This window comes from Hyperolius riggenbachi, chromosome 6 (genome assembly GCF_040937935.1).
Source record: "Hyperolius riggenbachi isolate aHypRig1 chromosome 6, aHypRig1.pri, whole genome shotgun sequence".
In the NCBI taxonomy this organism is placed as follows: domain Eukaryota; kingdom Metazoa; phylum Chordata; class Amphibia; order Anura; family Hyperoliidae; genus Hyperolius; species Hyperolius riggenbachi.
In genome coordinates, this window is record NC_090651.1 from 126,720,369 (window position 1) to 126,742,572 (window position 22,204).

A 22,204-nucleotide genomic window follows, 5' to 3' on the forward strand; every position below is an offset into this window, starting at 1 on the left:
TTTTAACATGTCAAGTCTGCCATTCTAACCCAATCAGCCTGACATAATGATCTCCAGCCTTGTGCTCATCAAAATCCTCACCTGAGTTAACAAGACGATTACTGAAATTATCTCAGCAGGTCCTTAAATGACAGCAATGAAATGCACTGGAAAGGTTTTTGGGGGGATTCAGATAATTTTCATGGCAAAGAAGGACTATGCAATTCATCTGAACACTCTTCATAATATTCTGGAGTATATGCAAATTGCTATTATAAAAACTTAAGCACCAACTTTTCTAATTCCAATATTTTTGACATTCCCAAAACTTTTGGCCAGGACTGTACTATGTAAGTCCCTAGCACTACTTTGAAACATTAGAGGCCAGCATAATTTTTTTTACAATTGACTCTGTTAGGGCTGGGGCACACCGAGCGGCTTTCTGAGCGTTTTTGTAGCAGCTTGCGGCTGCGGATACGCTAGGGTAATGCATTTCAATGGGGGTGTGCACACCACAGCGGGAGGCGTTTTGCAGAAACGAATCCTCCCGGGGTGAGGCATTTTTTGGATTGCGAAGTATAGGAAAAACGCAAACCGCTCTGAAAAATGGCAGATCAGAGCGGTTTGCCAGGCGTTTTTGTTACAGAAGCTGTTCAGTAATAGCTTTACTGTAACAATATATGAAATGTACTACTCTGAAATCCGCAGTAGCAATCCGTAAAACGCTAGCAAAATGCCTCAGAAAAATTTAAAAAAGCGTTTAAAAATCTGCTAGCATTTTGCAGATCTGCTAGCGGGTTTTGGTGTGCACCGGGCCTTAACTTGTTTTTGAATTGCTTTATTTTCAGTAACATCATAAGATATTTCTAGATATCAAATAAGTGAAAAAGCACAGTAATGCTTAAAGTCATGGTTTACTGTTTTACATCACTTGCTACAACATTAAGGTATTATTTTTGCTTTCCAATTATTTATTGTCTAAGATGTATTAGTATTACCGTAATATCTACCGTATTTTTCGGACCATAAGACGCACTTTTTCTCCCCCAAAACAGGGGGGGGGGGGGAGTCACTGCGTCTTATGGTCCGAATGTATGTTTGCAACTCATTCCCAGCCTCCCGGAGTGCAATGCCCGTGGTGTGTCCACGGGTACTGCATGCCTTCAAGCGATGAAAAATAAAATCCCAGTGCTGTAAATAAGAGACGCTTGTCAAAAAAGATCAGATGATAGCAATAATGCCAATCATCCCCCTAAAAAGGATTTCAGTGCAGGGCGACCAGAGGAACAGTGAGCAAAAGCCCCAGTGAGGAGAGGAAGCAGAGGTGCAATGTGGGCGAAAGACAGCTTACCGGGAAGAGAGAAGGCTCAATGTTTACAATGCAATCGTAACTCGCCGCTAACGAGCGGCTTCTTCCTGGCACGCCCCCTGCCTGTATTGGCTGCCGGCCCTGCAGTACATGGTAATTGGCCGAGATGGGACTTCAAGGTCCCGCCCCGGCGATGTATGAGCCTATGGCTATAGCCCTGACACCACCGCGGGTATGATCAAGAAGTCCCGTCTTGGCCAATCACCATGTACTGCAGGGCCGGCAGCCAATACAGGTGGGGGGCGTGTCAGGAAGAAGCCGCTCGTTAACAGCAAGGAAAGATCGCATTGTAAACATTGAGCCTTCTCTCTTCCTGGTAAGCTGTCTTTCACCCACATTGCACCTCTGCTTCCCTCCTCACTGGGGTCTTTGGTCAGGGTTCCTCTGAGGCATGATCGCGGTGCAGGAGTTTGGTCTCCTCCTCCGCCAGTAAGCTCACTTCTGAACATGTTGCTCCTCTGCTTCCTCTCCTCACTGGGGTCTTTTGCTCATGGTTCCTCTGGTTGCCCTGCACAGAAATCTATTTGAGGGACAATTGGTGCTAATTGTGCTATTTGCCTTGTAATCTTCATCTTCTCTGACACCTGTCTCTTAGACTTAGAGCACTTTAGAGCACTACGGATTTTATTTTTCACTGCCCAGACTTCATCTTTTATCATTACCATTGCTGCTATAATGGTTAATGATATCAGGTTATATATGTATTAGAACTGCATAATTTATTGGTTCATCAGAAACAGCTTGGGGGCAGAAGGTCCAAAGACTCCCCTGCACCATGGACGCACCAGGTTTAGTATATTTTTTTTCCCCTGATTCTTGTCCTCTTAACTTAGGTGCGTCTTATGGTCCGAAAAATACGGTAACTACATACACTCATCATATTCCAGCTTGTCTAATTCAACAATGTGCTGTGTGCTCTACATTGAATTTTCACCTCTCATTTTATTCCTCAAGTTCTTCTGCCTGTCCATTTCTGTACCGGTCACTAGCCCGGAGAATATCATTTTATCTTCTAGCCCTAAATTAGAAACATATATCTGCCATCTGTTTCTGTAAATTTCAAACTGTACAACCTAGCGAGAGTGCAATTACACCAATTGCATCAAATTGCTGCTTACTATTAAATGGTGTGCTGCTTGTATATTTTCTATTTCCAGACTTTTTCAAGGTATGTTGGCTGTGTCATGCCGCTGTTCATTTTATCCTTTTATCAGTAAAACTTGTGTTGTTATTCAGTCCCTGTTCAGCCATGTCTGACTCTTTGCAATCCCATGGACCCCACAGCACACCAGGCCCCTCTATCCTATACTGCCTCTCAAAACTTGTCCTAGCTCATGTTTGTTGCTTCCATGATACTATAAAGCCATCTCATTCTCTACCGTCCCCTCTTCCTTTTGCCCTCAATCTTTCCCCAAATCAGGGTCTTCTCCAATGAGTTTGGCCTTCTCATTGTGTGTCCAAAGTCTGACTCTTTGCAACCCCATGGACCCCACAGCACACCAGGCCCCTCTATCCTATACTGCCTCTCAAAACTTGTCCTAGCTCATGTTTGTTGCTTCCATGATACTATATAGCCATCTCATTCTCTACCGTCCCCTCTTCCTTTTGCCCTCAATCTTTCCCCAAATCAGGGTCTTCTCCAATGAGTTTGGCCTTCTCATTGTGTGTCCAAAGTCTGACTCTTTGCAACCCCATGGACCCCACAGCACACCAGGCCCCTCTATCCTATACTGCCTCTCAAAACTTGTCCTAGCTCATGTTTGTTGCTTCCATGATACTATATAGCCATCTCATTCTCTACCGTCCCCTCTTCCTTTTGCCCTCAATCTTTCCCCAAATCAGGGTCTTCTCCAATGAGTTTGGCCTTCTCATTGTGTGTCCAAAGTATTTCAACTTCAGCATTGCTCCTTCCAATGAACAGTCATGGTTAATTTCTTTAACGACTGACTGATTGGATCTTCCTGCAGTCCAAGGGCCTCTCAAAAGTCTTCTCCAGCGACAAAATTCGAAGGTGTCAATTCTTCAGCGCTAAGCCTTCCTTATGGTCCAACTCTCAAAACCATACATTACAACTGGAAAAATCATGGCTTTGACTATAGAAAACTTTGTTGTCAAGGTGACATATTTGCTTTTATTACACGGTCCAAGTTTGTAATTGCTTTCTTTCCAAGGAGTAAACGTCTTTTAATTTCATGGCTGCATTCTCTGTCTGCAAAACTTTATGCTTTTATCATTTTAATGTATTTTCTAACTTTTTTTTATTGCTGACCTCTTATTTAGTTTTCTGTTTGTGCTTCTCAGACACCTTTCTTATTAGAACATCTGTGATTATATTTTGAATCGAAGCCCAGTAGGACACTAAAGTTGGTTTAGCCAGCCGTTTAACAGTCTATACCAGGCATGGGCAAACTTGGCCCTCCAGCTGTTACGGAACTACAAGTCCCACAATGCATTTGCCTTTATGAGTCGTGACTGTGCCTGTCAAACTCCTGCAATGTATTGTGGGACTTGTAGTTCCTTAACAGCTGGAGGGCCACGTTTGCCCATGGCTGGTCTATACGCTATTTTGCTATTTTCCAAATACCAGATTAGCCACTTTGGACATAGTCATTTAGATAATTCTTACCGTAATCACCCACCTACACTATTGCATGCAGGACTTCTCATGAGACGCTCCTCTTCTTTGGATGTAACTCCCATGTCCCATTTCTCACTGTAGCCCTTGAAACCTTTAAAATTCACCTCCTCACTCAGACAACAATAAAATCTAACCTGTGCTATACTGACCATGATACATGAGCCATCATTCATTTGATTCTGATGCAACTCTGCAACTCCATAACAAAACTAGCAGCTGTGGAGTAGAGAAGCGTATTAGAGCAGATCTCTTCTGAAAACTGAATATTGAGTGGAGCAACAGACCTGGTAGTAAATGATCAATATCAAGTAGACATCATTCTTCTACTTCATCTGGTATACCTATGCCTTTCTTTATGTTCAAAGTTGTCCTCAGAGCATATTAATGTACAGTATAGTGTTTCCAGCTCTTTAAATAAATGTACTCACATCAGGTAATGCCTGCATGAACATTATGGACTCTGTGACAAACTGGCTCTGGTCTGGCACAAAAACACAACCCTTTTCATAAAGACCAGTGTTGGAGTCAAAATTGCATGGAGTAACTGTACAGGAATTTCCGGTGCACCTCGTTATTCTTGGGAGACCAAAAATGTCAGCAGAACATCTGGATCAGAGAAAATTGAAAAAGATAATTAAATTGTGCATACTTATCAATTTTCAGCTTAGGAAAAAAAGCATAGAACACTCCTGGGGCCATATGCAATTAACTTTATCTCCTGAGTTTTCTCCAAAGTGATATTTTCAAACTTGTCAATAAAATGTCTTTTCAAACACCAGCAAGCAAGAAAATACTTTAAATACTTTTTGGTACTTTTCAATTACAAAGTGCTGAAAAGTTATTTTAAATAAAGATGAAACATTATCTCCTAGGAGAAAACTTAGGAGGAAAAGTAAATTGCATATGGCTTTAGTTGTTTGTCACTTATTACATTATATATGTGTAAAATCTGCATAAGTTGTGGGGGGTGGGGGTGGTTAGGGTTAGGCACCACTGGGGAGTGGTTAGGGTTTGGCACCACCAGGGGGGTTAGGGTTAGGCACCACTGGGGAGTGGTTAGGGTTTGGCACCACCAGGGGGGTTAGGGTTAGGCACCACTGGGGAGTGGTTAGGGTTTGGCACCACCAGGGGGGTTAGGGTTAGGCACCACTGGGGAGTGGTTAGGGTTTGGCACCACCAGGGGGGTTAGGGTTAGACAACACCAGGGGGTGGTTAGGGTTATGCACCATCAGGGGAGGGTTCTGTGTGAGAGTTGGGTTAGATTAAGCTGTATTCTTGAATTATGTAATGGTTTTTAAAGTAAATATATTTTCGTTTTGATTTCCCGTTTGTTTTAAAACAGTATTTATCTTTAACATCTTTTCAGTTTCACTTTGCGCCCACTTGAAAGCAAACTTTTTCATTAATTTGATTTCGTTATCAAGCTGCAACAATTTGTTATCAAGCCGTGCCTTTTTTCCTTGCGCCTTTTTTTCATGCACATCTACATTCTTTGTACCACAGCGCATTAACTTGCTGTTAATTTTCAGATGATTAACCTGAACTGAGAGGGATATGTTGGCTGCATATTTTTATCACTTTAAACAATACCAGTTGCCTCACAGCTATACTGATCTCTGGCTGCACTAGTATCTGAATCCCACACCTGAAACAAGCATGCAGCTAATCCATTTAGACTTCAGTCAGAGCACCTGATCTGCATGCTTGTTAAGGGTTTATGACTAGGGGTATTAGAAACAGGCTCAGTAGGGCAGTCAGGCATCTATATTATTTGAATGGAAATAAATCCTCCTGTTGGGGTTGATCAGCCACAGAATTAAATGTCTGTTTCCCTGTTGAACACAGCTTTAACACAATGGGGTTATTGCAGCAAGTATTCTGTAGTGAGAGGGATTGTGTCATTCCTCGGGCATTTGGAACTTAGGAACTTAGGGCCAAGAACTTAGGAGCAGAGACCCGGTGTCTATCACTTATAAATGTTAGAAGTCAGCAAAGGATTCGAACTCCTGACATACAGTAGAACAAGGCTTAGTATGGAATTAGCTTTTAGATATTTTCTCCACACGCAATGTAGTTATTGAATAAAAAAAGACCCACAACACTCCCTATCATTCATAATTGTATCAGCTGGAAATCTACCTTGTGGCTTCAACTTTGAGGTTGGATGCAATATAAAAAGGGTCATCCAAGCTGTATTCATCAAAGACACCCCAGCGGAGGTGAGCCCATTCGTGCACAAACACTCTACCTGCAAAAGACAAAATGTTGGCAATATTTTAGAGAGACTTTTTGCACACAGCAAATAATATCATAGAACATATACAATGGGGTGATTTGCTGCATGGGAATTTTAAACAAAGTGAACATGAATTTTATAAAAGTATCAATATATGCTTATGACAAAAAAACAAAACAGAAACTAAAAATGTTTAAAAATGTCTTCACTATCATGTGCCAAAAAGAAAAAAAAAAGTAAATTACCCAGAGAATGATTGGTTATGCATCACTTACAAATCCCTCAATCAACTGTAATGTCTCATGGATTACCAAATATACTTTACTGTAGGCATTCACTAATAATTTGGGCTTTAGTTGCTATCATAACCAAAAGGCTATATATGTGTGACCAAATGTTACCAAATGTATATTTCCTAATGTAACTTGCACATGGCACTTGCCCTCTTGGCACTGTTAGCACTTTTACTCCTGACCAATTCTCCCATTTGAGGGGGCAAAACATGTTGAGTTTTTATGAGGTGGTGTTATTTGCATTTGTTTTACGAGTAGTTTTCACCCTAGCCTAACAGCTAATTGTTGAGGTTCATTTTTTTTTCTATAAGTGAACGCTCCTTGCCTATTTAATTGCAATTGTCACAAGTGATTTTAAAAGCTAGCCAAGGGATTTTGAATCTTTGATGGCCAATAAAATTTAAGTTTTAGCTTATTGATCTGATCAGGTTAAGTCATTATGTTTATGTAAGGAGGCTTTTTGGTCCTTTTTAGACCCTTGCACATTTCCTAGGAGTTCTAGTTCACCATGAATGTAGCAAGGTTTGAACAGAGGCACCATAACAGCAAAAAAAAAAATAGCTAAAAAACGTTTAAAAAAGGAGGTAGTGGTGGATTTAACTCCCCAGTAAGAGGACACCGAATCGGTTTATTTAATAGTTAACAATGACATTTATTTTTAGACTCCACAATGCAGCGTGTTTTGCAGGATCAAACCCGCTTCATCAGGCAATAACGGGAACAATAACTAGTATAGATCAGTGTAACAGCCAAGTGAGTATAACATCATATGGTATTGTGGCTCTCGTGTCCGCTTTTGTCTTCCTCCTACAAGCTGGTTCACCATGAGCTTGCTGGGAAATCTATATAACTCTGTATTTTGTCAGTAAGCAATTACATGTGGATTCCTACCTCGAGGTCCATAAACAGAGATCAGGCTGTCATTGGTGATGAAGTTTGGAGTAAAGTGTATGTACTCTCCTTGTTCTCCACATCCTCCATATTGTTTGGTGTATGGATCATCTCCATAATTCTGAGAAGGATTATCAATTTTAATATCTGCCTAAAATTAGAAAAAGAGATAGATATCAATCCAGGAAAATAATATTTGTTATTTTTCAATTATTCACATATTTTTAGCTTGTTGCTCAAAAAAAAAAAAGCCAAAACAAAAAACAAAAAAAAAAGATTTTGACTAATCATTTGCAGCTTCTTCACAACTTTATTTAATTTGAATTATTGTTGAGCTTGAATTCCTCATAATCATAATTTAGTATTAACATTTGAAATGACGCATTCTGAGTTTTGGCTATGCCAGCCTGCATACAGGGGGTTAAAGAGGCTTGGGAGGCCGGATACCACACTGTCTGTTTCCTTAAAATATATAAAGTAAGTATTCTGAACTTGGTATACATAAAAGTGTACTGCAGCAAAATGCCATTTTACTGAATTAAAAAAAAAAAAAAAATCGTTGATTTTTTTTAAATCGATTTGATTAAAAAAAGCTACAAGGTCTTTTAAAAAAAAAAATAACCATTTTAACTGCAGCATTGGTAATTTCACAGAACAAGCAAAATGTACGAATAGATTACGTAAAACCAAGTTAATTTTGAAATTGTAATTACAGGTAAGTGTAAAATTATAAGTGAAATTTTGTGAAATTAGCACATTATAATCATCACTAATTAAAACCATTCAGACTTTAATCAAACCTGTGATTATTTAATTAAATGGATATTTAATTGTCTTCATAAAAACATACCAGTACTGCTCCAAAACTTACAAACAAAAATAGTTATTGATTAAAAATGATCTTGCCATTTTAATTTGCAGTTAGCTAAAGAGGTCATACATAGGGTAATTCTTCCAACAAATGTAATCACTTAAAAGGAGCCCTAGGTGACAGACATACAAAGGCTGACAAATGTATTTCCTTGCAAGCAATGCCAGTTGCCCAGCAGTCCTTCTGATCTTTCTGGTAAGTAGTGGCTCAGTCACACACTTGAAACAAGCATGCAGCTAATGTTATCAGACTTTTGTCAGAAACATCTGATCTGCATGCTTGTTCAGGGTCTATGCCTAAAAAGTATTAGAGGGAGTGGATCAAAAGGAAAGCCAGGCAATGTGCATTTGTTAAAAGGAAATACATATGTTAGCTTCCATATGTCAATCACCTCATGTTCCCTTTAAACCTACTCTTCCAACGATCAATTGATCCCAACATATCTATTTTCCTAAAAGGGACGAGTGACAGAAAATCAACAGCTGCAGAGAATTGAACTTCATGAAGAAGTACAGTATAGAGCTAGCTGTGACAGAGGCGCAATCAAATGCAGGCTTAGTCCAAAATCAGATGAAGATCAAGTGGGTTATATGTTACATTGAGTGCTGCAACTCTTTTCATTCCTAATCGGGAAGCAATGGACCATTTGGTAAACTTGGCAGTCAAACAACTTCACCAGCTGGAGCACAAAAACAACTTAATGTTTGTAACATCCCATATCACTCTAATTAAACATGCCAAAACATTTTGCATTTCCTGTAATAGGGCTCAGTAGCCTACTATTGTGCCCCATATTCAATTAATTTCCCTGACATTACAAAAGGTGTGACATGTGATCCTCACATTAAAATTAATCAATTTCTTCTACATGATGTCTCGATTAAAGTCATTTCAGACAAAACAAGAAGCAGAACTGACACAAGATTGCATTTGACAGTTTTACAGTCAAAACTGCTCTTTCACTCTCCACTCCCCAATATTTTATATTGCCTAAAGAAGAATCATGTTGAAAAAGTTAAAAACTTTGCTTTTACTTTCTTGGAGCCTTATTGTGTGACTAAGCCAACAGGACATGTGAGGAGATACAGTATATGTGAAGCAGAGTAGAGATGCTTCTGTTTCCTAGGTAAATGATGCAGGAAAGCTTTCTACTTGGCTGACTGTGAAGGTTTACTTCTGTTCTTCACACTTCTCATGCTCTCTCTGAACATGAAGTTGTTGCCGAGGAGATGACATAAATAAGCAAATGGCTGCTGTCATTGTGTTAGCACCCCTTTTGGCCTAATATAGGTAGGATAACTATGTAGGCAATCAGGAACTGAGAAACAGTTTTTTATTATATTTTATGCCAGGTTGCAGTTCCACTTTAATGGCTGGTGGTTTATAGCGGTCTAGTGTCATTTCTTTCTGTTAATATAAATAGATCAAGTCTAATCTCCCATTAATATATTTAAGATAAATTACATCTTCACCTTATCATATGTTTCTGTTTGAGGCCTTGTATAATTATTTCCAGACCAAGAAAGAGGAATTAAAATTTTAACACTGCGTATATAGAGCCTTTTCTTCGTAGCATCAAATAAGTAGCTTGTAGCTTCTTTCACCATATTCTGCAAATAAAGATAGAAAATATTACAATGTCATTAGGTATAACATCAGATTAGGGACATGTATAAAGATACGTTCACTCTTTAAATAACTGTCCCCCAGAAAGATTATTTATTTATTTTAACAGATAATGTACAGACACGCTGCTGAGCTCTGTCAAGCAGCCTGGTCTTTCTGTGTATAGGGGAGGGGGAAGAGATTGAGCTAAATGACTCTGACTGCGAGCATTACAAAAAAAAAAAAATAGAGGTTAGAAATTAGTGCTCTAACATAACAGATCACTAACCACTTCATCAATGGTGTTATGGCCACCTGTGACAAAAAAATAAAAACTTCTATGAACTCACCATACTCCTAACGGAATACCTTGGGGTGTCTTCTTTCTAAAATGGGGTCATTAGTGGGGTTCCTATACGGCCCTGGCATTTTAGGGGCCCTAAACCGTGAGGAGTAGTCTTGAAACAAAAAGGTCCTGTGAAATCCTAAAGGTACTCATTGGACTTTGGTCCCCTTAGTGCAGTTAGGGTGCAAAAAAGTGCCACACATGTGGTATCGCCGTACTCGGGAGAAGTAGTATAATGTGTTTTAGGGTGTATTTTTACACATACCCATGCTGGGTGGGAGAAATACTTCTGTAAATGACAATCTTTTGATTTTTTTACACACAATTGTCCATTTACAGAGGTATTTCTCCCCCCCCCAGGATGGGTATGTGTAAAAATACACCCCAAAACACATTGTACTACTTCTCCCGAGTATGGCGATACCACATGTGTGGCACTTTTTTGCACCCTAACTGCGCTAAAGGGCCCAAAGTCCAATGAGTACCTTTAGGATTTCACAGGTCATTTTGAGAAATTTCGTTTCAAGACTACTCCTCACGGTTTAGGGCCCCTAAAATGCCAGGGCAGGATAGGAACCCCACAAATGACCCCATTTTAGAAAGAAGACACCCCAAGGTATTCCGTTAGTAGTATGGCGAGTTCATAGAAGATTTTATTTTTTGTCACAAGTTAGCGGAAATTGATTTTAATTGTGTTTTTTCACAAAGTGTCATTTTCCGCTAACTTTTGACAAAAAATAAAATCTTCTATGAACTCACCATACTCCTAACGGAATACCTTGGGGTGTCTTCTTTCTAAAATGGGGTCATTTATGGGGTTCCTATACTGCCCTGGCATTTTAGGGGCCCTAAACCGTGAGGAGTAGTCTTGAAACGAAATTTCTCAAAATGACCTGTGAAATCCTAAAGGTACTCATTGGACTTTGGGCCCTTTAGCGCAGTTAGGGTGCAAAAAAGTGCCACACATGTGGTATCGCCGTACTCAGGAGAAGTAGTATAATGTGTTTTGTGGTGTATTTTTACACATACCCATGCTGAGTGGGAGAAAGATCTCTGTAAATGGACAATTGTGTGTAAAAAAAAATTAACAAATTGTCATTTACAGAGATATTTCTCCCACCCAGCATGGGTATGTGTAAAAATACACCCCAAAACACATTATACTACTTCTCCTGAGTACGGCAATACCACATGTGTGGCACTTTTTTGCAGCCTAACTGCGCTAAGGGGTCCAAAGTCCAATGAGCACCTTTAGGCTTTACAGGGGTGCATACAATTTAGCACCCCCCAAAATGTCAGGACAGTAAACACACCCCACAAATGACCCCATTTTGGAAAGTAGACCCTTCAAGGTATTCAGAGAGGGGCATGGTGAGTCCGTGGCAGATTTCATTTTTTTTTGTCGCAAGTTAGAAGAAATGGAAACTTTTTTTTTTTTTTTTACTCACAAAGTGTCATTTTCCGCTTACTTGTGACAAAAAATAATATCTTCTATGAACTCACTATGCCTCTCAGTGAATACTTTGGGATGTCTTCTTTCCAAAATGGGGTCATTTGGGGGGTATTTATACTATCCTGGAATTCTAGCCCCTCATGAAACATGACAGGGGGTCAGAAAAGTCATAGATGCTTGAAAATGAGAAAATTCACTTTTTGCACCATAGTTTGTAAACGCTATAACTTTTACCCAAACCAATAAATATACACTGAATGGGTTTTTTTTTATCAAAAACATGTTTGTCCACATTTTTCGCGCTGCATGTATACAGAAATTTTACTTTATTTGAAAAATGTCAGCACAGAAAGTTAAAAAAATCATTTTTTTGCCAAAATTCATGTCTTTTTTGATGAATATAATAAAAAGTAAAAATCGCAGGAGCAATCAAATAGCACCAAAAGAAAGCTTTATTAGTGACAAGAAAAGGAGCCAAAATTCATTTAGGTGGTAGGTTGTATGAGCGAGCAATAAACCGTGAAAGCTGCAGTGGTCTGAATGGAAAAAAAGTGGCCGGTCCTTAAGGTGTAGAAAGCCCTAGGTCCTCAAGTGGTTAAGTTGAACAGGTTTATATTGATGAGTAAATACAGAAAAAAGATTACAAGAGGGACAAATCGAAAATTTATGTAAAAAAAAAATACACCTATTAGGCCTTCAGATGAATGTTGGTGTGCACATTATAGTTGGCCTGACTGCTTATTATGAGCTACTTCAGAATGTAACTACGATGGTCATAATGAACAAACTGGCTATAACCTTTCTGCATATTGTATATAAACACTCCAAAGAGATGTACTAGGGGAGTAATTCCAAAAAGCCTGCCCACTGGAAGTGCCCTTTTGTTTCTACATACTATCTCTTTAAAGATATCTCAACTGATACTACAGATCTAAGCAGTGAGTGATCAGGGGGTTGATTTATTAAGCTGCGCTGCTATGTGCACGCTACGCGTGGTAGTGCAGTATAGCTTGTGCTGCTAACTACCTCGTGGTCTTGCTAAGTAACGTCCAGTCAACCGAATCCGCCCTGAGCCGGTGGGTCCAGTGGCTTTAATGGACGTGATCCCTGCACTTTCATTGGCCCAATAGGCTACGCACTTTCAGGGGCCAATAGGCTGCCTGTCACTTGACAGGCAGATTATTGGGCGAATCAACATGCAGGAATCACATCCTTTGAAGCCACTGGCCTGCCGGGGCTCAGGTCGGGTTCAGTGGAGTGGACATTACTTAGAAGGAGCGCAAGGTAGTTAGCAGCACAAGCTACGCTGCACTACCACGCGTAGTATACGCATAACTCGCAATCCTGTCATTAAACTGCCCTGCTTTAGCAGCGCAGCTTAATAAATCAACCCCAAGGTTCTTTACATTTCAAAGGAGGTAAAGCTCTTTGTGACTGACTAACCTGGTATCAAATTGCTGAATAGAGGTGGCCATACATCTCAACTTGACGGCCGACCGACCATCTGATTCGATAATTATTATCGAATATGATGAAAATCACTTCCGCCAAGAGTATGCCCTATTGACCATAAGCCCAATTTTGGGCCAAAATCGGGCCACTGTGGTCGATCAGGTGAGTGACGGTAACAGTGAGTGATATGGACTACGAGCATTGAACGCAACAAAAATCTGGGTGCTGTTCCCCCTAGTGCAGTGGTTCCCAAACTTTTTCAAGCCATGACACATCACGCCAATGTTCACCTCTCCATCACACGCTTTTGCTGGCGACTGCTAATAAGCGGCTGCTACTCCTGCAGGCATAGTGGCAGCTGCTAATCAGTGTCATCTACTACTGCTGACATAGTGGCAGCTGCTAATCAGTGGCTGTTACTGCTGATGACATAGTGGCAGCTGCTAATCAGTGTCATCTACTACTGCTGACATAGTGGCAGCTGCTAATCAGTGTCATCTACTACTGCTGACATAGTGGCAGCTGCTAATCAGTGTCATCTACTACTGCTGACATAGTGGCAGCTGCTAATCAGTGGCTGTTGCTGCTGCTGGCACAATGGTGTCTGCTAATCAGTGGCTGTTACTGCTGCCATGCTACAGGAGTGTGTTTGAGGACACACACAGCCGGGAAAGGACATGCGCCCCCAGTTCAGGTGTGCTTTGGGAAAACAAAATAACAAGACCTCACCAGATGTTACATATATACATAGCCCATATGTGAGACTATCAGACTGTTTCACCAACATGCCTTTTGTGCTCTGGAACTGATCTAACAATGATCTGGATTAACTTCCTGGCAGGAAGTTATGAATGAGCAGAAGTAGAGTGTAAAGTTAAAAAATGCATCCCCAGCATCCTCCTCAATGTGTTCCAGAATCCCACATACATACACACACACACATTCTTTATCTCTGTATAATGAATGGGTCAGTACAGTGATGCTACACACAGAGATGCTGAAAATATTGCTTCTACCGTAGATATCCTGAGCCAAGCAGTGCAAATCTGTATAATGTAGAGATGCTTTACAGGTTTAGTTTGAATGTTTTACCTACAAGCTACTGCCGCTCTGCCTTCCACTTCGCCTCTGCTCTGATTGTAGTTAGAGCAGGACTAAAAAAATGGCTGATGATGATCCACGACAACGGGAGCGAGACAGGGGGGTGCGCACGGCCGGACTGTGCCTGCGTCGACTGGCCCCTACTAAAGAACTTTTTGTTATTTTCCTTGGCAATCTTTTTTTTTTACTTATTGTAACAAACATGGAAGAGACAGCTGCGGTGAACAGCGATACCACGGCAGCTGCCTCCATCTCCCTGCCTAGCGATCTATCCGTGCCTCGGGCGTCTAGCACGCCGAGGATGGGTTTGTCAGCAGCACATAGGGTTGCATTGCCCGCGCACAGACAGGACCCTCATGCGGGGAGGAGGCGCGTCAGCTGACCGGCCGGTCGGCTGACGTCAGAGGAGACTCTCGCCGCTCTTCATTGGTTGATGGTAGTGGGCGTGCCGGAAGGGTCTCCTCTGCGTCTTAAGCCTTGCCGAATCACTCGCAACTTGTCTACTTCATGTTAGCGCTCAGACCTTAGATAGATCCGGTGTGCTTTGATCCGGGAGGAAGCCGGGGATTTCACACAGAGATAGGAATTGTTTGATAGCTATAATTATAAGTGATATACTGTATATTATCTGTGTATGACTCTGGCTCGTTCTGATTACTCTTCCGCTCAGTGATTCTGTACTTCCGCCCATCTGATCTTGCTGCCGACTCTGCCTGTTAAAACCTTCTTGCCTTTGCCTTCTGATTTTGTTACTGTATCTGTCTGTCTGTTGCCAACTCGATTAGTCTGACCACTTTACTCTCACCAGAGGGCCCTTGTCTCTGGTGAGGGGCTCTGTACTGTTAGTACCCACCAGCTCCTCTGGTGAGGTATAGCTAAACCTATCAGTACTACTGTTGCACCAAGCACTATACTTTGCTAGTAGCTATCACATTAGCTGTCTGGAATACTTGTATTATTGGTGATTCTGCAGATCACCATATAATCAGGTATATATCTGTATTATAGGTGATACTGCAGATCACCTAATAATCAGAACTCTGTTACTTGCTGACACATATCGTTACACTTATGTTTGTGATACAAACACGTCTCCAGTCCTCAATTTCTGGGCTAGTAGATAAAATTTTAGGTACTGTGTCCTACCTTTCATGTTTGCATTATCCTTCAACCAAGTATAGCACTTACATTTCTATCTCATCGTGTGCAGAGATTTAACTCCAGGCAAAAAAAAATGTAGAAAAGTTTGATCAAATCCTGTCCAGGCTAGGAGGTTAGACTATGTATTATATTTAGCCCACTTTGACTGATAGTTTGCCTAAATTTTATTGAAACTGTGATGATTGGTCTACAAATCAATAGTATTCTTTATCTTTTCTTTTTTGTCTTTTTTTTCTTGTAGACTGTTTATTGTGCTTAATGTTATGTTATTTAAAAGCCAAACCTTTTGGGTTCTACTTTTTTAATTTACATTGATCAACTTTTGCAAATGTAAAGCAGGACTTGTTGCGCTGCCTATACTCCATATAGACCTTCTCTGGAATATGTCATGATGCAGCGGTTTGGTACAATATGTTTATATGTTTCCTGTTTTTACCATTTTGAAATAAAAACTTAGTTGGGGCTCATTCACGCTAGTCAGTGAGTTAAAATGCCTGAAAATAAAACTCATGAATGGGTGTTAATGAGTTTGTGAGTTGCTATGCGTTTCCATGCATTGCCATGCATTTCCATGAGTTTTACCTCCTAGCGAGTTGAAATGCACTGCACAGCAACTCACTATTGTAGTGCGAATGATAAAATGAAAGTCTATGGGCGTTCACGTTATCATGTAAAATGCACATGATGTGCAGTGCATCAAAACTCACTTCAACTCACTCAGTGTGAATGAGCCCTAAAAGTAAACTGTGTACAGTTAGTCAAGGTATGGTTTGAATCAACATTTTGTTGGTTTAACCAGTTGCCGACTGCTCCACGCCAATTGGCGTGAGCAGTGCGGCAGCCCCAGGAGCACTCAATGCCCATTGGCGTTAACGGTCTTCTATGGGGCTAGCAAGAGAGCACACGCAGGATGCACTCGCATCTCCTGCTTGGGGACGGAGCTCCGCCCCGCCTTCAGTCTCAGAGCGGTAATCGCCACTCGGGAGACTGTTAGACGGCGCTGCGACTGTTGTACAGCGCTGTGATCTGCAGCAGCCCTGTACTGGGGACAGCTGTGTGACACGGCTGTCCCCCTGGCCCACAGGAGAGCAATCAGTTCTCATAGCCTGAAGCCTACGAGAGCCGATCGTGTGATTGGCTGGGGGGAGGGAGGGGAATGAGTGAAAACAAAAAAAAGGTTAAATTTATTTAAAAATCATTTAAATAAATATTGATTAAAAAAAATAAACAATGTAGAGGCGATCAGACCCCACCAACAGAGAGCTTTGTTGGTGGGGGGGAAAAGGAGGGGGGAATCACTTGTGTGCTGTGTTGTGCGGCCCTGTAGCTTTGCCTTAAAGCTGCAGTGGGCCTATTAAGTAAAGATGGCCTGGTCACTAGGGGAGGGAGGGGGGTTAACACCGCAGTCCTCAAGTGGTTAATGGTGGCAAATCGGCTCCATGACTTAAAGGGGCACTATGGCGAAAAATTGTAACATTTAAAATATGTGCAAACATAGACAAATAAGAAATATGTTTTTTTCTAGAGTAAAATGAGCCATAAATTACTTTTCTCCTATGATGCTGTCACTTACAGTAGGTAGTAGAAATCTGACAGAAGCGACAGGTTTTCGCCCCATCATTGGTGTGTTTGCTCCCAGGATGTGAATTATGCACTACAGCAGGGGTCTCAAACTCGCGGCCCACGGGCCATTTGCGGCCCTCGATACAATATTTTGTGGCCCTCGCTGGCAAAATCTCCCTTATAGTTCGCTTCAGTGCTCCCAAGTAATCTGCCGCATCCCCACCGCTAAACAAGGGCTGCAGATCCCCCAAATCGCCCGGGGGGCAATCCGCTGGCATTTCCTGGAAGGGGCAGAGCTTTCAGCTTCAGCTCTGCCCCTCCTGGCGTCAATCGCCGCACGGATCGCCGCCTCTCCCCACCCCTCTCTGTGAAGGAAGAGTGAGAGGGGCGGGCAGAGGCGGCGATGCGCCGCGATTGTGAAATTCCTTATGCGGCCCAGCCTCATCCTGACTTTGCCTCCCGCGGCCCCCAGGTAAATTGAGTTTGAGACCCCTGCACTACAGGTAAGTAAATAACGCAGAAGTAGAGCATATATCCTTTTGGGGGGGCAGCATGGATGGTCCTCCCTAGGCGTAGGCAGCGTCTGGGGGTGTACCATCCATGTGTTACCCCCCAACTCCCCCCCCCCCACCCCGAGAGGCAGTTGCGGCGCTCCCAGGCAATGGCTGCTCATTTCTTGGGGGCACAAGGAGGCCTACACGCGGCGCCCCTGTTGAGATGCAAGAATTTGCATGGGTCAACTCCTGCAGGAATGGGAGGGAAGTAGCCTTAGATCCTGTATAATCTGTTAGGGGGATGCAGCATGCAACCGCTTTGCCATTTTAATTAGACGAGAGTCAGTTTAAATTAGTTAATAGACTTGAGATAGCCAGTATATAAGTCAGGTGAAACTGGTTAGAAGCACACACCTTTCACTCTTCTCTAGTATGCAATAAAACAATTAGCTTCCTGAAATCTCTGCGGCCGAGGACGGAAGGGCAGGCCTGCTGAAAGGGGAACTGAAGAGAGAGGTATATGGAGGCTGCCATGTTTATTTCCTTTTAAGCAATACCAGTTGCCTGGCAGCCCTGCTGATCCTCTGCCTCTAATACTATTAGCCATAGCCCCTGAACAAGCATGCAGCAGATCAGGTGTTTCAGACTTTAAAGTCAGACCTGACAAGACTAGCTGCATGCTTGTTTCTGGTGTTATTCAGATACCACTGCAGAGAAATAGACCAGCAGGGCTGGCAGGCAACTGGTATTGATTAAAAGTAAATAAATATGGAAACCTCTGTATACCTCTTACTTCAGTTCCCCTTTAAGTAGGCTAATAAAACTTAATTACTAAACTTTGAATGTAAAATATAAAGGAAAATGGACGTTTATTTTAATAATGAGTGGCATGTTGTTGGCATGCATTTTTCATGTACTATGGAGATGCCCTGGGTGCTAAAAATGGTGCTTGGTTCACTTTAAAATATTTCATAATTAAATTTATGAAAAATGTATGGAACCCCAGTGTTGCACTGTTCGATCCAATATGCAACGCTATGTGCTGTCAATCTGGCGTACGTACAAAAAGGGCGCCCGGACAAAAAGGGCGCGGGGTGTAAACGCTAATTAATAATTAATCATTAATAGCGTTTATAAAAATAGTGTGCTATATTTCGTTTACAAATAATGTTTAACAAATTTATAAATCATTAAATAATGTTTATGAAATCGGCAATTGTGAAAACTTTAATCTTCCCTGTTTCAAAAGTGAAACTTAGAATTACATTTATTAAAATAACGATAATATATGATTAATTGTTATAATTGTATATTATTGTGAATAACCTTCATTTATGGTTTGTTCTTATAATAAAATCTGAAAATATTCTTTATAACAATGATATAAATATAACTACGTTCGTAATAAGTGTTGTAAAACATTAGTATATATTACTAAAATTGTAGTAAAACTATACCTAAGCCTACTCTCACACAGAACCCTCCCTGTACCTATCCCTAACCCCTAGACCCCCCTGTTGGTGCCTAAACCTAAGACCCCCCCTGGTGGTGCCTAAACCTAAGACTCCCCTGGTGGTGCCTAAACCTAAGACCCCCCTGGTGGTGCCTAAACCTAAACCCCCCTGGTGGTGCCTAAACCTAAGACTCCCCTGGTGGTGCCTAAACCTAAGACCCCCCTGTTGGTGCCTAAACCTAAGACCCCCATGGTGGTGCCTAAACCTAAGACTCCCCTGGTGGTGCCTAAACCTAAGACCCCTCTGATGATGCCTAACCCTAACCACCACCCTTAGTCATCGCTTTATTATGTGGATAATAATGTTTTACAAATTGTGACTCCAAAAAAATATATTGCAATTTACAATACGTACTGATCGCTTTATTTTGTGAATAATGTTTTAAAAACAGTATAAAACTTTAAATAATGTTTTAATTAGTTAAATAAGATAAATATGTTTAGTATTTTTTATAAACGTTATTCGGCACTGGTGCATTTTATAAACGTAAATCACCACAAGCTCAGTTATAAATCATTAAACATCTCCGGGCGCCGTTTGTAAACTTTATTTAGCTCCGGCGCCCTTTTTTCCTGCTCGGCGCCCATTAAACGTTATTTATTATGGGAGTGAATGGCGGCGCCCTTTTTGTCCACTAGCTGCCTGCGCCCTTTTTTCCCAGCTCCGTCAATCTGCTGCTGATGATCGATCAATTTCTCCTGCCTAGAGTAATTGACTGATTCAATAAATTCTGGCTGATTGATTGGGCTGCCCACTGCTTTGATTGCTAGCAGATTCGACCAGAGTGATTTAATCATCCAGATAATGAAGGGAAAAATCAATAAGTGTACGGCTAGATCAATACTGGAAAAGACCTCACTCGCAATTGATACTACAAATCACTGTACTATGTTATCAGCTAAAGCGTAAACATTATTGTAAGCAAGGGTGATACTGTGTGTTGATAAACCTAATAGACTAAAAAATATCTTAATTTACTTTAGTTTGTTCATCATAAATGTTTTCTTCCTGATTTCAAAGCTTTTGCTTTATATTATAATGGATACATTTTTTTCTCTCCTTTTAAAAGGAAACTATCGAAGCCATTGGCACATGCCAGAGTTTTTACTTGCATTAACACCATCTATAGTATGTAAGAAGTGGAGGATGTTAGCTCCAGCTCCCACAGATGTGAATGGATATAGGATGGATTTCTCTTCACTTTCTGCACTTGTAGCACCTAGGGGACCACAGTACACCAGACATTCTAAATCCTTTCCCTGGAGCCAGAAAATCTACTAAGGAACCATACATCCTGTCACCTAAAAGTCTCCAAAATCTTTGGAGCGTGCATGTCAAATACAAGAAATAGGAAGCTTAACATGAGAATCGCAGTCAACAAAAATTAACCTGATAGATTTTCTAATAGTCCACCAAGTGAAAATAAATAGTCTACCAACTAGTGTTACTCTAAGGAAGAGAAAGGGAGGGGGACCAGGAACCAATGGTAATAGAATGCTAATGTATAGTCCTATTAAATGAGGATATTGAGCAGTGCAGTGTATCCCCATTAATATATATGTACGCTATAGGTTAACATGCTGGGTCCTTGGTTAAAATCCCAGCCAGGGCACTGTCTGCAAGTATGTTCTCCATGTTTTTACATGAGTTTTGTTTGGACACTTTGGTTTCCTCCCCCCTCCCCAAAAGCATACAGACAAGTTAATTGGCTTCTGCCCTAAAAAGTAGCCCTAGACTATGAAGGAGATGTAGGGATTACATTGTGAGCCCCTCTTGAGGGACAGTTAAGTGACAAGTCAATATATCCTATACAGCGCTGCAGAAGATTTCGGCACTATACATACTAGAGTAATAGTAATATGATACCACACTGCACCTCCATTAGTGTGAACTGGCACTATGCAAGTAAAGGAGTAGTCTGGGCAGCAGCTGGGTTGGTGCAGAGTGGTATGCATTGCACTCTACTATAGCTACTGTGAACACAAGTTGTAGGGCAGTGCTGAACTGGTCAGCAATGCCCTACTGCTTGTTTGCTTTTTTCACACCATATAATTGGAGCTTTAAAGAGACACTGAAGCGGAAAAAAATATGATATAATGATTTGTATGTATAGTACAGCTAAGAAATAAAACATTAGGAGCAGAGATATGTGTCTAATATTGTTTCCAGTACAGGAAGAGTTAAGAAACTCCAGTTGTAGTATGCAAAAGAGCCATTGAGCTCCATGACTTTCAAAGTCACAGAGAGCTCTGTCTTCTGCAGCTTGTTATCTCAACTGTCAGTCACTGTATCTTCTTTTTCCTTGCAGAGGACAGGTCAATAGTACACTCTCCAGTTCTTTAAAATCATTTAGAATGCTGAGCAGTGTGTAAACTGCAAATATTAGAGAATGATGCAATGTTATAAAAAAGACTATATAACTGAAAATAAAAAAAGAGAATATTTTCGTTGCTACTAATGTTCTAGATATCCGTACTACTCAACCAATTCATTATATGATTTTTTTATTTTTTTTGCTTCAGTGTCTCTTTAAATTAAAAAAATAATGATTTGAAACGGCAGAACACAATTGTTACTTCTCACAAAATACCATACATTCTTTGTGAATAGAGTATTTAAAAATTAACTTTTGCCAGAGCTTATCAATCCTAAATAACATCATATACTATTACCTTAATATTCTCAATAATTTGTGGATCTTCCTTTAGAGCAGGGTTAATTGCAATGACAATGTCTTCATATCCTCCGTCATTAAGCTTTACCATAGAATTCTTGTTTGCAGAGAGAGCTCCAAATACCAAAAATAACACAAGGATGTTCCTTAATGCCATGGTGTAGGATATTTCCCCCTTGTCCTTCAGGTGTAGTGCATTGGAACAATTCCTATATATACAGTATTTATGAATGACCACAGAGCTCTTATCTATCTTTAACTTGAACTTTGCTTAAGAAATTCCAGCAATAAAGCTATGTCTTTAAACAGCATAGTTACATGGGAAAATCCCATATTTCATTTTTGGCTGTTTCTTCCTTATTATCCTTGCAAAAATGTATTTGTTCTATGCATTATTCAATCAATAAATTCTTATGTACAGTATGTGGATATGACTCGCAATTAATTAATTGTTATTTAAGCCAAAGTGGCTTTATCAGGGCCATTTCTGACATATTTGATACCCCAGGTGCCATGACCTTTGCCCCCCCCCCCCCCACTCCTCACACACACACACACACACAC

At 40.8% G+C, this 22,204-nt stretch overlaps 1 protein-coding gene across 2 annotated transcripts in view; it reads right to left on the reverse strand.

Annotated features, from left to right (window-relative positions):
- LOC137521087 (calcium-activated chloride channel regulator 4A-like) overlaps positions 1–21,810 on the reverse strand; it is a 73,506-nt gene extending 51,696 nt beyond the window's left edge. Inside the window, exons 1-5 of one of the 2 annotated variants that reach the window (XM_068239869.1) lie at positions 21,639–21,810; positions 9,750–9,887; positions 7,407–7,557; positions 6,126–6,234; positions 4,415–4,592 (exon numbers count right to left, since the gene is read on the reverse strand). In XM_068239869.1, the coding sequence (XP_068095970.1) occupies positions 4,415–4,592; positions 6,126–6,234; positions 7,407–7,557; positions 9,750–9,887; positions 21,639–21,797 (735 nt within the window). In that variant the 5' untranslated portion in view covers positions 21,798–21,810. The remainder of the gene's footprint in view (positions 1–4,414; positions 4,593–6,125; positions 6,235–7,406; positions 7,558–9,749; positions 9,888–21,638) is intronic. The other variant, XM_068239870.1, reaches the window with a different exon arrangement.
- Positions 21,811–22,204: the final 394 nt, after the last annotated feature.